The following is a 15157-nucleotide window of genomic DNA, read 5'->3' as shown; positions in this document are numbered from 1 at the left end:
TTACCATTTGGCTGTTTTAGTTGTTTTTTAATAAATTGTTTATACTCTACTACACTATCCTTGCTGTATTCTCTCCTCTTTTATGCCATCTACCATCTGGTATCCGGGAGTGGCAAAAGAAAAGGAAGATTGAGGAATTTCACGTGGGATTCGTGACTGCAGCAGGAAAGAAGAGGTTAAAGCACAGATTCTCTCAATTGAAAACAACAAGAGAAATCTTGTAAGTAGGTGCACTGTGTTTAGACCACATCAGTTCAGCTATACTGCGCAATTTGTGTGTTTTTTTTTAACCCATTCTAGGGGGAACTTTCAGAATCATCAGCGTCCCAGTTTATTGATTTGGATTATTGATTTGGACTACTCAAGAACTGCACCATATGGACTAATTGTTTATTAATCTCATACTCTGCCTCGAAAGTGATCTCCACCAATTGGGAAATCCTTTCAACTGATTCACAGTTACCCAAAATAATGTGCAACATACTTCTCATGAGCTACAGGAGGGCTAAAAACCTCAGAGACTGGCTTGCACAGACCACAGATATACCGACACAACCTAAAACTTTTGTTAAAACGGGTTGCTATCGGTGCACAAATTATACCATGTGTAGGTATATGCAGTGGTGGGATTCTGCCAGTTCGTGCAAACCTGTTCCTGGAATTTCCCAAGTTTGCAGAACCGGTGCTTAATTCTTGAAGCAGGCACGGGGAGATGGTATGCGACGGTGGCAGAGGGCCCCAGGTGTTAAAGAATTAGCCAGTAGTAGAATCACTTGAGGCAGCGCAGGACTGCAGGGGAGGAGCGCCACCTAGCAGTCTGACCCGGAACTTCCAGTATCTGCTGCTAGAGTGCGCTCCTCTTCTCGTGCTGCTCTGCTCCTGCTCTGCCTCACGTGATTCTTCTACTGGCTAATTCTTTAAGCCGGGGGCCAGCCGCCGCATACCATCTCCCCGTGCCTGTGTCCACCCAGGTAGGCATGGAGGAGGAGAGGGGAGAGATCTGAGGGGGACTGGGGGAGATCCGAGGGTGAGGAGGGGTACTGGGGGAGATCTGAGGATGCTGATGGGGACTGGTGGAGAACTGAGGATGCTGAGGGGGGACTGGGGGAGATCTGAGGATGCTGAGGGGGGACTGGGGGAGATCTGAGGGTGCTGAGGGGGGACTGGGGGAGATCTGAGGATGCTGATGGGGACTGGTGGAGATCTGAGGATGCTGAGGGGGGACTGGGGGAGATCTGAAGATGCTGAAGGAGACTGGTGGAGATCTGAGGGGGACTAGGGGAGATCTAAGGGTGATGAGGGGACTGGGGGAGATCTGATGTGGTCTGGGGAAGGTTTGAGAGGCACTGGGGAGATCTGAGGATGATGAGGGGGACTTACGGAGATCTAAGGATGATGAGGGGGACTGGGGGAGATCTGAGGATGTTGAGGGGGATAAGCTGATGATGAGTGGGCGATCTGAAGATGATGAGGGGGAGAGCTGATGATGGTGATTTTTCACTATGAAAGGGCTGTAAGGTGAGAGAACGGTTGCTAAAATTTCTGAATTCCACTACTGGGTATATCTTGACAGGAGCTGCTCGCGCACACTCACATTGTGGCACACAAATCACTATTAAACATAGACTCTGTTGTATGAGCACATTTGTTATATATATCAAGTGCCCTTGTGGATTGTTTTAAGTTGGAAAAACTGAGTGGGTGTTCCAGGAGATAATGACCTTACATTGTCAGACATTAGAGCGCACTGAGAAATGTAACATCAGAAGAAATGGTTGCTCATCATTTTGCAGAACAGGGGCATCTATTGCCTACATTAAGACACATGATCATTGATCAAGTGGGGCCCCTAATACATGGAGGAAATCGATCCAATTAATTATTACACACTGATGCAGAATGGATACATTTGTTAGACACAATCTCTCTAAAAGTTCTTAATGAAAGCCTTAACTTGGGGTGCTTTCTTACCAACAGATTAAGCGTTTGAAAAATTGAAAATTGTCAAAAAAATCTGGTTATAAAAATGTTCAGAATTAAAGGGCAAAAGTGATGGGATGAGGGGGGTGTTATGGCGATGGAAGCAGTGGAGGTGAAAAATGATTAAATGCAGGGGTGACAAAGGAGGTTGAGGATCCCAGGGGGGAGAGAGGAGGTGGTTAAGGCTGAGTCCATCGTCAGCGCTTATCCGCTGACCCGTGCTGAGGCGCGCTGATGCTGGTCAGTGAGCTCCTGCAGCCGCAATGAGAGCGGCTTTAGCAGGGGCTCGCGCACGCTTCCGCAGGCGTGCGGAGGCGTAGCTCTTAAAATTTTTTTGGTTTGCGGCTCGCCCAATGAGGGCGAACCAGCTACGTGACGTCACTGGCCCGCGCCCCGGACGGCGCGCAAACTAAGGCCAGGAAAAGCACCGCTTTCCCTCAGCCTGTGCGCGCCTCCGCACGGCTGCAGTCTCTATGGACTCAGCCTAAGGGTCCCAAGAGGAGAGACCAAGGAGTCAAGGGTTCCATGGGGAGGTTAGGGAAGAGGTTGATTCCCATGTGGAGGGTGGGGAACGGGTTTAAATGTCCTATAGGGAAGGAAGGGGTTAAGAGTCACAGGACAAAGAGGGGAAAGGGGTTAAGGGTCCCACTCCCAGAAGGGAGAGAGGGGGAGGAAGGAGTTAAGTGCCCCAGGTGGAGGGGGATGGAGGGCTTAACAAAAGAAAAGTGAAGAGAGAAGTTCCTACCTTTCCCTGCTGCAGCCCACTGCTCTCCACACTCTCCCTCCCCATGCTGCCTGAAGCTCATCCCCCTACCCTTTGAGTCAGCATTCAGAAAAAAGGGAGGGAGGTGGACTCAGGGAGAGAGAGGCAGAAAGACAGCACAGCAGTAGCTTCAAAGCTGCACCTCTGACCGCAGGCATCCCGTAATATCGCAACAACAGGTAATCTCCCATATCGGCACTCCAGGAGATTATGTTATTATGTTTTCACGATATTACTAAATATCGGTGCATTGCTAAACCCTAGTGGGAACCAGGGAGACAAACACCCTGGAACTCTGACGATGGAGTCAAGAGAACCCTCCACAAGTTCTGTTTCTTTGGACACTTTGTTTTTCACTCCCTATGATAACACAACTTGAACTCCCCTTTTTCTGGCAAAGGGTATAGCCCTTATCGGGACTTGTATTGTATGTCTATTTATATAGCGCCAAAAGTGTACTCAGCGCTTCACAAAGAATACAGTACAGGGAATTATAATAATACAATAATTGCAGCAAAATCAGACAATAGGAAAGGAAATCCATGCCCCGAAGAGCTTACAATCTAAGATTTAAGGGGAATTTACAGAGACAACAGGCGAGGGAATAAGTGCTGTTTTATTTTTCTACTTTGCTGAAAGAAAGCTCTTTTTAAGTTTCACTTTTAGAGGCTCTGAATAAAAAAAGTCTACCCACCGACAACCGAGTCACAAAATAAATTAGTTCCTAACATAAAAAATGGATTTCTCCCTGGACAAACATCTTTCCCATGTTTACTTATTTGGTATATCCCTATATATCTTTCCTTTCTAAAAAGATGTCCAACTTTTTTTTTAATGATACCTATCATATCAGCCATCACCGTCAACATTGGTAATGAATTCCACATTTTTAACTGCCCTTAATGTAAGGAACCCTTTCCTTTGTTCCTGGTGAAATCTCTTTTCCTCCCACCTAAAGGGATGACCCTGTGTAATTTATACTGCGCTTGGAATGAATAGTTATTTTGAAAACTTCTTGTGTTGACCCTGAATATTTGTATGTAGTTATCATATCCCCTCGTAGATACCAATTTTTGAATGTAAAAAAATCTAATTTAGCTAATCTCTCCTCAAATCAGCCAAACGAAGAAGCGGTGCACTGAGGTAAGTAGAGAACCACACGCAGCTTTAACAAAAAACGACTAATTTATTGAAAAAAAAGGGAACAAACATCATGAAGCTAAGAACCTCTTACGCGTTTCATCCCGCAAGGGACTTTGTCAAATCAAATCAGATTTTTCATCCCCTTTATTAATTTGGTGGCTCTTCACTGTACTTTTCCTAGATCCATGTCTATTTTATGACGTAGTGCCCAAAAACTACTCCATATTCAAGGTGTGGTCTTATTAATGCTTTATACAGTGGCATCATTTTGCTTTCTTCCTTTCCATCCGTACCCAGTTTAATGCAAGATAAGATCTGATTTGCCTTTGCAGCTACTGCATGACTGATAGTACGGGTAGATTTGGCTGCTCTGAATAAAGATTTAGCCCACCATTACCCCTGTCAGTGTGTGTGTGTGTGTGTGTGTATATATATATTACATACATACACTGTATAAATAAATATATAAAAGATCCCATTTGAGTGTGCTTGTTTGTTCCTGGCATCTTGGCGTCTCTACCTCTGTGACCACACATCAGTTACCTCTGACTGTAAATCAGGCTGGTGCTGATCTCTTTGCCCCTCTGCTGAATAAAAACTTTCGTCCTCCACCTCTGGCTGTACACCGCATCCAGGCTCCACTTTGGCTTCCAGGTTATGATCAGGCGTTCACACTGATGAGACGGATCATATCCAGTCTCTTGTGCCGCTTAGTCTCGGTGTTTCAGCACCTCAGTTTCTCTGCCGAGTCGTCCGTCGCCTCCAGTCGTGGATCACGTTCCTGCGTCGCTCCGACTCCCAACTGGCAAAGACGTCACCTCACTGCGGGAAATCCTTGATCGGGGTATAGGCAGTGTATGCAGAGCGAAATCGGCAAATAATGACTTTACAAACTTGGGATTCTATTCAAAATTGTATTGAATAATATTCAAAGCAAATTCACTCAGAAGAGCTATTGCTCCTAGTTGTCTTAAATCCATTAAGGATAATAGATCTCAATCATTTCTCAATATTAAAGGCTTCTATAAATGCCTCAAATGCAAAATGTGCAAACTAAATCCACAAGAGGCGAAACAGGTCAAAAAGGTCCTCCTCCACTCAAACTATGAAGGAATATACTATCAATAATTTTATAAATTGTGATTCACAAAATGCAGTAATGTCTTATACAATGCCCGTGTGCAAAACAATATAAATCGGTTGGACGACCAGGAAACGTAAAATTAAGATTTGCTGAACACATCACAAATATTTAGAAAGGGTTTATGCAGCATAACTTATCAAGACACTTCAAAAAGAGTGTCACAACCAGAACCCAGCAGGACTCAAGTGTATTGGTATAGATGTATTAGAGCCTAATTGGGGAGGAGACAATGTCTACCAAATGTCAAAATTAGAGACCAAATGAATCCGCACATTAAAAACCTTAGTCCCGAATGGACACAATGTGGATATAGACCTGGGAGCCTCTCTCCAAAATTAACAAGTGTTTCCCCTGTTCTCATATGGCCTGGCAAAGCAGCAGCTGCTGGGGCCCAGCAGCAATCCGAGGCCGGCACAGACTTTCCAAGAAAACTATTGGATTTTTGAATTTACACCCCAAACTTCTGCCACACCATTTTAATCTCCATTCTCCCATCATCGGGCTGTGTTTATTACATCGCCGCCTTCCAGACATCTTTGAAATGAATGTGCAGCTTACAAGTTACGGCAGGCACTAAATCACAACAACGAAGATTGGGAACCTGGACCCTCTCCGGTGCTACAAAGACACAGAGAAATCAAGACGACATCCAATGTATATATTGAAAATAAAGTCTTTCATGAAAGAACAGGATTTGTAGGTATCGTGTTGATATTCATAAAGCCCATGTATGGGTGGACGAAAATGAAATATACATGGAGGATATGGGGAGGGATTATAGACCGGCGGCCGGCAATCCCACCGCAAGGGGAGTCCACTGACACTGTTCGCCACCAGCCTGCACCCCTCTGAAACCCCCCCTGCTGTCACACACTGGCCAAAAACAACCCAAATAGGTAATAATTTTTTTTTAAAAATCGCTACTTTGGAGTCTCTGATTTTGTCCGGATTGGCAGTGAAATCCTATCCTGTTGGTGTGCTTCCAGTAGATAATGCAAAAAGGTGAACAAAAAATTGTCCAGTATTACATCCAGCGTTTCTATTACTGGTTTCTGCAGTGCACCTTTGTTCACCTTTTTACTAAATCACTACAAACTACAGTCTGATCATTTGAAATGCATATCACTTGCGGTTCACATCTGTGCATGTACGCATACAATGCTAGTTATCAATATTTAATTTCTCTATACAACATGCAATATAAAAGCTACAAAGATGATGCCGAGACGAGAAGTTAACCATATAATAAATTTAATGAGTAACCCACAGGAGAAAAAACGTTTTTTTTGTGCAATTGGGACGTTTATATACACTGAACTGTCATTCATCAGCCAGATGTTATGGTCTGAAAATCTCAGTTTAATATTATTCCATTCTTCTTGGTATTTACAAATACGGTTCATCAGTAGATAATTCCCATTTACGAGGAGGAATTCCAGGAGTCACCGGCTTTTTCGAATATGTTGCAACTGCTGTGTCAGGACTAAAAAGAAAAAAAAATATTTATATATAAAAGTGAATAAAGTTATAATCATTCAGTACGTCATAATATTATAACAAATATAAAAAATATCCAGTGATGCATATGGCACACATTTAACAACCTCTCAACCATTTTGAACAGTCTCACAGATTAAGATGTAAGTAGCTTTTCAAATTTAGGCTTCAAATTTCAATACCCACAATAAAAGCTCACTGGAATATACTATAGTTACTGGGTTTGTTAAGGGAGGCTAGTTTGCCCGTTCACGTTTTTGTGACCAGCTGCATACCAACATCAACGGAGTTGGAGGATACTCCTCTTCCGTTCACCAATCTTAGGTCAACACAATCTCCGCCTAGGAAATAAGCAATGTTGATATGACATTCACTGAACATCATAAAAGCATCCTAAGGGTTCAAGGATCAGGATACCTAAACAAGGTAAGAAAATAATGTGATTGCAGTAATTTATTAGAAAGTTAAACAAGGAAAAAGAAATAAAATCAAAAATATCTAGGGGAAAAACGATGCCACGGCTTTCTATTGGCTGACACAATTGTCCATAGTGTTTCTCATACAGAAGAATACTTCTAAGGGAATTTTAAAATGAAATATTTCCAGATGGGCCATGGACCCGAAATATCTTGCTTATGGATATCCCCCTACTAACACAATCACTCACATGGATTTAAAGGCCTACTAGGGGTTAAATAATCCACTATTGTGGGTTAGTTCTTTGCATATAATATTATAAACTGTTTTTGCTATATTTTTCGTAACAGACTTTTTTTTATCTGAAAACGTATAGTGTCAGAGAAGTGATGGATTCCTTTGCAGCATACCACCTTAGCCAAATTATTTTTTTTTTTGCAAAAAATGTTTGCGTTATCTTGGTGTGTGCGTATGTGAAAGAGATGAGTGCAGAGGACTTTTCTCAAGCACAGTCTTTCCATGATGTGCTTAGCTTCCTCATCTCGGAGGACTCTTCACTCAAGCTCCCCTTTCTATTTTAGCAAGTCTTTTAACTGCTTGGCCATGGGTTTTTCCATGTGTTGGGCTATCTTTTCTTCCCTGAGACTAGGGTGACCACATGCATTGGGTTCAGTATCAATGAACCTGGATGGAGTTTTTATCCACTCTGATTGACCACCGTGGCATCTGTGTTTGGTAGTCGGCAGACTTCTCGTCTTGGGCCTCCCTTTCTTGACGTATTACTTTTTCTAAGCTGACCGATTCCTCAATGTATGGCGAAGTCCACAGTGATGTCTGGCAGGGTCTCTCTACTGCTGTAGCACCGTCTGGAATCTCCTTCCATACCTGGGGACCCCGGCCTATACCTTTCTTATCCCTCACTGGCTTACCCGCAAAAAGTATGACCCCTTATCTGTATAAGGGTCAATTGCATGCTGGTTTAGGATCCCTAAATTCCAGTACATCAGTGTTTTTGTTGTTCTCCTTTTTGCAGTTTGGAAACCTGCAGTCTTGTGCGTTTTCCCCTTGCAAAGAAGAGTGGGCAACTACGGTTGCATCTTTAGGGGCGTGATCACTGACACAAGTCTGTCTTAATCTAGCCAAAGACTGAATCTTTATAGCCACTATTTTCATTGTGTGGAAACTGGTTTGGACCCCGTGGGTACGTTAACAAGACTGAATTTGTATTGTCCGTCTCAGCCTGAATTCAGTTCTTTTGCCCTGGGTTTTATGGACCGCCTGTTGTAGCACTGAGACAGTATTGTGGATGCGCTTATAGCAATTCACTGCTTGCTTGGTTGTGACGTATTTCTTATATTTGGACTGAATAACACGAGCAGCTTCCTTCCTTTTCCTGTAATTTCTTTGTTGCAGACACTTCCTCACATTTGACTGGACCACAAGTATCGATTGTTTCAAATGTTCATACTTCTTTCTTTGTAGTTGCATTCTCCATATTGACTGGAAAAGGCAGGCGGCTTTATTTTGGAGATAAAGCTGGCGAGTTTTCATTCCTCGATAAGCAGCCTGTATGACGAGTGTCGCAGAGCGTTTTCGCAGATACCCATCTCTTTCCAATCTTCATTGGATGAGAGCTCGGCCATATTTCTGGAGTGTTAGCACGCATTTCTTCTCTCAGAGCCTGCTTTGACCTGAGAGAGTTTCGATTGCAGTCACATGGAGTTGCTGTTTTCCTGGTGAAGAGTGCCCTATGCTTCCAGTACTAACTGTACTTTCAACTTTCCTCATTGGAGTTGTTGATTCTCCTTAACTTATTTACTAGCTTGATCAGCCAGATATGAAACCTCTTTTGACAGGTTTCTATTCTTTCTTTCCACAGTCTCTCTAACCCTCGGGGGCCTTCTTGTAGTCCTCCTTCCATTTACGTACATCTGAGTGGAGACTTCGGGTCTCCTAGCGTGAGACTGTTAGTTCTATGTTGAAGGCGTGAAGCTCTTTCCAAGAGACTTCAACAACAGTACTAAGACTGCGGACATCTTTTTGAGATACTTTCAGCTCCGCCGCTAGACTGTGAAATTCATTTTTAGAGCTTTCCAGGTCTGTGCAGAGACCACTGATCTCTTGGTGTGAGGCAGGCATCCAGCTCTATGTGGAGAGTATGAACCTTTGTCTGTGATATGTCCAACTCTGTCCGGCGACTAAAAACAAACTCTTTGACAAAAGGCTGCTGCCCGAAACGCGTTAGAGATTTGACCTGCTATTGGACCATGATGTCTACCATGCAACAAAGTGCTTTTAAACTATATATTAACTGGTGTTTAGCCCCCATCTTGTTGCTGTGCTCCGCCTTTTTCCTCGTGTAATCCTCCTGCTGTCTTGCTCATCAAGCGTGATGCACGCCGACGGATCAACCGCCTCAGAACTGTGAGTACTTCTTTCCTTCACACAAAGGATTGGAGGATTATTTATCTATTATGGAATGAGTGCCATTCTCCAGGGTGACAACATAGGTTAGTGGTGTTCATACAGAGATCTGTTTGTTCACATTGACTCTAGCATTGGAGTTCATACACCACATGTCCCCACATAAAGGAATTAAACAATCACACTGGATCTTATCTAACTCACGAGGCTGGATGAAGGTTGTTCCCGTAACTCATGATCAGCACTCTTTAAGACATGATTGCATTATAGTGTCTCAATATTGCTGAGCACCGAATTTTGGAACCTTTCCTATTTTTAAAAACAAACAAAGATGCCCAAAGCTACTTCCAATGTGACAAAAATACAAAGTGCAATACCTATATATTAGCTTGAAAAACGGTCATTTAGTTCAACCCTTTGACCAAAGCGTCTTAAGCCTGCTATCCAACTTCAAGGCATGACCGTTAGCAGGTCCTAACACACCCCAAGTTAAAATTCTTATTTACCTGTATAATTACAGGAAGAATAATCACAATGGATCTGTCGTAACCCAGCAAAATGAAACTGACCTGCCAACTTGGAAAGTGGGGAGTGGCCATTACCCTCCCAAAAACAGTTGAGACCAGCTGCCGATAGTTAATAAACACAGAGATACCCAACAAGCTCTGAGAAACCCCAAACACTACCACATAATATATATATATATATACACACACACACACACGTGTCAAAAGGAGTGCTAGTGGGTGTGGCTAAATGTATACAACAAAAAAATCAAACAAAAATGCCCAAAGCTACTTCCAATGTGACAAAAATACACAGTGCAATACCTATATATTCTCTTGAAAAAAGGTCATTTAGTTCAACCCTTTGGCCAAAGCGTCTTAAGCCTGCTAGCCAACATCAAGGCATGACCGTTTTTTTGTTGTTGTTGTATACATTTAGCGACTCCCACTAGTAATCCTTTTGACAGTTATATACATATATATATTATGTGGTAATGTTTGGGGTTTCTCAGAGCTTGTTGGATATCTGTGTCTTTATTATCTGTCCGGCGACTGTTGACCTACTAGCGAGAGACATCCAGCTCTATATTGAGAGTATGAACCTCTTTCTTAAAGAACTTCCTCTCGGTATCTAGACTGTGAATCTATTTCCGAGAGACTTCGAGCTCCATACTGAGGCTGTCAAACTCCTTTCGAGAGCCTCCAAGCTCTGTACTGAGACACTCCTGGGATAGTCCAAACGCTACACCAAGATGAGGAGCCTTCTTTTGAGCCACCTCCAAGTCACCAATAACTTTGTCGAAGCGGCTCTGTTTCTCGTCCATGGCGGTAATAGAAGCATTTGCCGTCTCCAGAGCCGTCATCAGTTGAGCCTGCCTTTCCGTCTCTGGGATAGCTGTTGAAAATTCTGTCGTATTAGGTCAGTTTGCTTGACCTGCTCGTGCAGAAACTCTTTTACCAATTGTTTCTGGGCTGATTGCCGTGAATCTTCAGGGTTGGTCAAGGGATTGTTCTTCAAAGTCCAGGGGGAGCATGGGAGAGATTCAACAAAAAGAAAAAATATGTGTAGGTGTCTTGATTAGTGAGTGAGTATTCAGAGCCTTAGCTCCTATAGAATGCCTACTCACAGTGCAGTGAATTATAATTCGCATTCCAAAAATGACTCACTCATTAATCAAGACACCTACACTTAGATAATGTTTCTTCTTTTCCTGATAATGACCAAATAATGATTGTTACAACAAAAAAATGTAAATCCTAATAAGTTACTGACCTGGCAGCTTGAACCCCAGAAGTTAGAGCCTTGTGAGGGGACATGATGATGGTGGGAGGGACATTCTCCCTGCGTCCATCTCGTGTGCAGTAATAGTTATCGGCAAACTTGTGACTTGGGCCGACTGGCAGAACCGGGGGAGGCTGAGTCCTAAAATGCGACACAAGAATATTAAGGGGGTATGTATGACAATAATGCAATTTGCTTCTTAATGTGGTACAGGAATTTCCTCCTGCGTCAGTTTGCCATCTACTAAATGTCCCGAAGGGCCAGATTCCATAAAAGTATGTTAACATTGCTTCGTGTTCATCAAAATGTATTGCTTTGCAGTGAGATGAAGGCACTTCAGTGGTACCAATATGAAAAAGGAATTTATCCATTATGAATGATCAACGTTTCAGTCCAAGATTGAACTGAAACGTTGATTATTTTAATTTTTTTAAACTTATATTTTTATAAAAGTTTTCAAACATAAATGGGGAAGGGGGGGGGGTACAAAAAAAGAAAACGGAGGGTGAGGAGGGAACAACCATTTAAAATCAGGCTTCTTACAAGCATCAACAGTCACATTACATATCATACAACATTTTATAAACAGCACATTCTACACCCAACACTCCCAAACCCTATCTCCTACCAAGATCCCTCCCCTATCCAGCACCCCAGGGATCCCAGACCCTATCATACTATCCTGTAGTATGATTCAGAAATTAGGTGAGTTTTTCCATTAATTTGGACTTCATTTACCCTTCTAATAACCTCTCTTGTGGAGGGCGGAGTGTCTTTTTCCACGCTGCTGCTACAGCGCATCTAGCCGTCATTAGTATATGCAAAATCAATTTAAGTGTGTAGTGTCACATTTTCCATGGTTGATTATTTTTAACGCATAAATAGCTTTTTTTGTATTGCGATCACTAGAGTGCCTTCATCTCTTTGTGATGTATGGATTATGCGGATTCCCCTTGGTGTGATGATATCGCTGCTCGTGCACCCGTGGTAAAGTAAACTACAGTATTCTGAGTGCTCTTATAACAGGACATTATTGCTTTGCAGCGATACATTTATTTTCTACTTAGATTGTAAACTCTTCGGGGCAGTTACTCCCTTTCATATTGTTACTTTCATTTATGAAGCGCTTTTTCCCACTATGTGTTATAATATTATGTAACGTGTATTACTGCAGGGAAGTGCAATGTACCTGGATGGCTCCATGTAAAGATATACATACTATAAGAATTATACGTGCATTTGCAAAGTGCAATAAACTGCTGATTTGCATAGGTCAGCTCAAACAATTACTGACCACTGTCTATATTCACTGCCTCTTTGTCGTGATAAATTAAATATTGAATACAGTAAAACGGTCTTCAGGTAAAAACTAGCGGTATAAACTTTCTTGGGAAAGGACTACCTAACGAATAAAACAAAAAAAATGTAGGGGGGAACTGCACCTTTATCTCCTGGTCACTTTGATAAAAGAAAGTGTCATTTTTTGACAGTGGAGGGGGCAACAGGACGTTCAAGGATTACATTTGAGGGGACCCCGATAGTTGAACCCCTTCGCTGCGTTGCAGGCCTTTGACTGCAAAGTGGTTAAGGTGCAATCCCAAGTAACTAGCCAGTCAAAAAAAACAATCTACTTTAACAAATGTATCTGCCCAGTTGTCCTAAACTAATATAACGATGCTAAAAGGAAAGAGTTTGCTTTTATTTCTTTCTAAATTATAGTATTTTTTAGGGAACTCTAAATGGGTGTTGTATTAGCATATAGTGTAAAAGGAGTAAATTACCCAGATGTGACCTCAAATATGTCACTGCGATTAGTGCACTTTGGTCCTAGGAGGGACTTAGCTGTAAACAGGGGGGCTTTGCATGTGCAAACTCTTGGTGAACACAGTGTAACACACAAAAGAAGCCCTAGGAAATCAAAAACATCCCAAGCGTTGGGTCACCCTGTTTACAACCAGACTTTAAATAATACTTCTAGGTGTCTGATTTTCGGACAAAAGATTTAAAATCACAAAGAAACTACCAATGTTTCGCAAACCGTGGCCTCACCGGATCAGGCAATATAAAAATAAATTGCAAAAAAATAAATCCACAAGCACAGACTGACCAATCCTTACCTCTTTGAGATTTCAGTATAACGCAGCTGTAGTTTGGTCTGGAGATCACGCTGCAAGAGAAAAGGAAGCGTATGTGGTCAGTAGGATACATATCAATACTGCATCTTGTTCATAACCAGATTCTTAATAGGACAACCCCTTCTAGGACTAAAGTGCACTAATGCTAGTAAAAAGTTTAAAGCAGAAGTTCCACCCTATCACTTTTCTATTTTTAAAACCTCCCGAGGAGGTCATCTGTGGACCACCGACCAACATCTAGGGACTGCCTGTTTCAGGAGTAGCGAGCCGGCTGTTCACCAGGCAAACTGGCAGGCTCAAAATGACCACAGGTTCGTTCCGGCACCAAATAGAAAGCAACAATGTCATAAAGAGATGATGTTGCATTTGTAGCCCTGGTGAGCGTAGTTGGAGTATTGTTTAGGTCAATGCCAGGACGGAAAAAAAAAAAAATACAAACATCTCGAAAAGCAGGGGTAGCACAGATCAGCACAGGAGAACCCCCACCCAGTTGAGGTAAGATAAGAGGTTACATCGGGGTGATCCAAGCCTTTCTTGCCACAATCTGAAACCTATAAATATTTGTATATTATTTAAAGACACAGTTCCGGCTAGGATTCTTTGTTTCTCTTAAAGTTGGGAAGCAGGGGATCTCCTGAGCTGAAATGCATTCATTTTAGCTCTTGGGACCCGACTTCCTGAGATACTTAGCTCCGGACGTACCCCCATTAGCATCCCCGGCTGGATAAAAAATATGGAGGCTTAGATCTCCTGCGGTACAGGAGCAAATAGGAAGCTGCAACGTCATCCGTCGCAGCTTTCTATTGTCCCGCGTGACGCAACGGCTTTAAATGCCATGGAGCACTGGCAGCACCTATGGAGGTATTTCGTAAAGCAGGGAGTACCTGGAGCTGAAATTAACACAGTCCAGCTCCAGAGACCTCCTGCTTCCTGTCTGGGGTGGTCTTAAAGTCTTTTTCAATGGCATGCCACTTAACGGTCAGTTTGTAAACCGTGTGAGCTGAGACCTGGGAGGGGGATTTGATATCCTCTGATATCACTGTGTTCACCAAGCGTTTGCACAGGCACACCCCCTTCTTTTATAAGAGTTCTGATAAGGACCAGCTCGGCTAGGAGTAAGGAGTAAAGAAAACACTTGATTGGGGACCTCTGGATGTCTTGTCAAAGAAATGTAATTTGTAATTAATTTCCCACAAAATGCATCCAGTTTAGCTATTACCATAGTTATATCTGTTTAGTGTCACCAGTAAAATTGTTAATCTTTTCATCTACTATTCCGCTTGTATGCTGGAAACGTGTGAATGCGCCTTTATCACATACGTAAACACTTATATTGTGTTATACTTTTCAAACAGTCTTGAAAAATCACAAAACAAAACTTGAGACCTAAATACTACCAAAATGTAGAGCAGTTGAACCCTTTAAAAAGGCATCATGACTCACAGAATCCCTTAAAAGGTTTAGACTTTAGAGAGTGAGTGTGAGAGTGTGAACCCGTTTTGAATAACATTGCACCATACTATATAATTCCCCTGGTTATGAACATAAATACATATATGTATATATAATAAAGTAATACTCAGTGTATGTATAAATATAATAAAGTGTTACCCCTGCTGCCCAATTCCTCAACCACTGGATAAATTTGGTTGCAGACGCCATCTTTGTTGTCAAGGACAGGGGAGGAGCCGCGGGGTATTATGGGAGGGGTGAAGACGTCAACTCACCTCTGACACCGAACTCATTTATATATAAAACATATATATATTTATATATAGAATACTCCTGTGCATTGTATTCTGTTAGGTTTCATATTTACTGAAGTTAATAAAACAAAAGGCCCTTATTTTACAAGTCGTTAAAGCC

At 42.3% G+C, this 15157-nt stretch overlaps 1 protein-coding gene across 1 annotated transcript; it reads right to left on the bottom strand.

The window, feature by feature from the left end:
• Positions 1 to 6264: 6264 nt before the first annotated feature.
• On the bottom strand, positions 6265 to 15047 carry NDUFA7 (NADH:ubiquinone oxidoreductase subunit A7). The gene is made up of 4 exons (XM_075611695.1): positions 14903 to 15047; positions 13274 to 13323; positions 11148 to 11297; positions 6265 to 6513 (listed from the first exon to the last, which is right to left on the bottom strand). The coding sequence occupies exons 1-4, from the start codon at positions 14951 to 14953 to the stop codon at positions 6417 to 6419; spliced, it is 348 nt and encodes a 115-aa protein (XP_075467810.1). The 5' UTR covers positions 14954 to 15047; the 3' UTR covers positions 6265 to 6416.
• Between the last annotated feature and the right edge of the window lie 110 nt (positions 15048 to 15157).

This window comes from Ascaphus truei, chromosome 8, assembly GCF_040206685.1.
Source record: "Ascaphus truei isolate aAscTru1 chromosome 8, aAscTru1.hap1, whole genome shotgun sequence".
Lineage (NCBI taxonomy): Eukaryota > Metazoa > Chordata > Amphibia > Anura > Ascaphidae > Ascaphus > Ascaphus truei.
This window is presented reverse-complemented; position numbering and strand designations above follow the sequence as displayed.

Coding starts and splice junctions, on each gene's coding strand:
- NDUFA7 (XM_075611695.1), bottom strand. CDS start 14,953: ATGGCGTCTGCAACCAAATTTATCCAGTGGTTGAGGAATTGGGCAGCA. Junction 13,324..14,902: donor TGAGGAATTGGGCAGCAGGG/GTAACACTTTAT, acceptor TTTCTCTTGCAG/CGTGATCTCCAGACCAAACT. Junction 6,514..11,147: donor TCTGGGGTTCAAGCTGCCAG/GTCAGTAACTTA, acceptor TTTTCTTTTTAG/TCCTGACACAGCAGTTGCAA.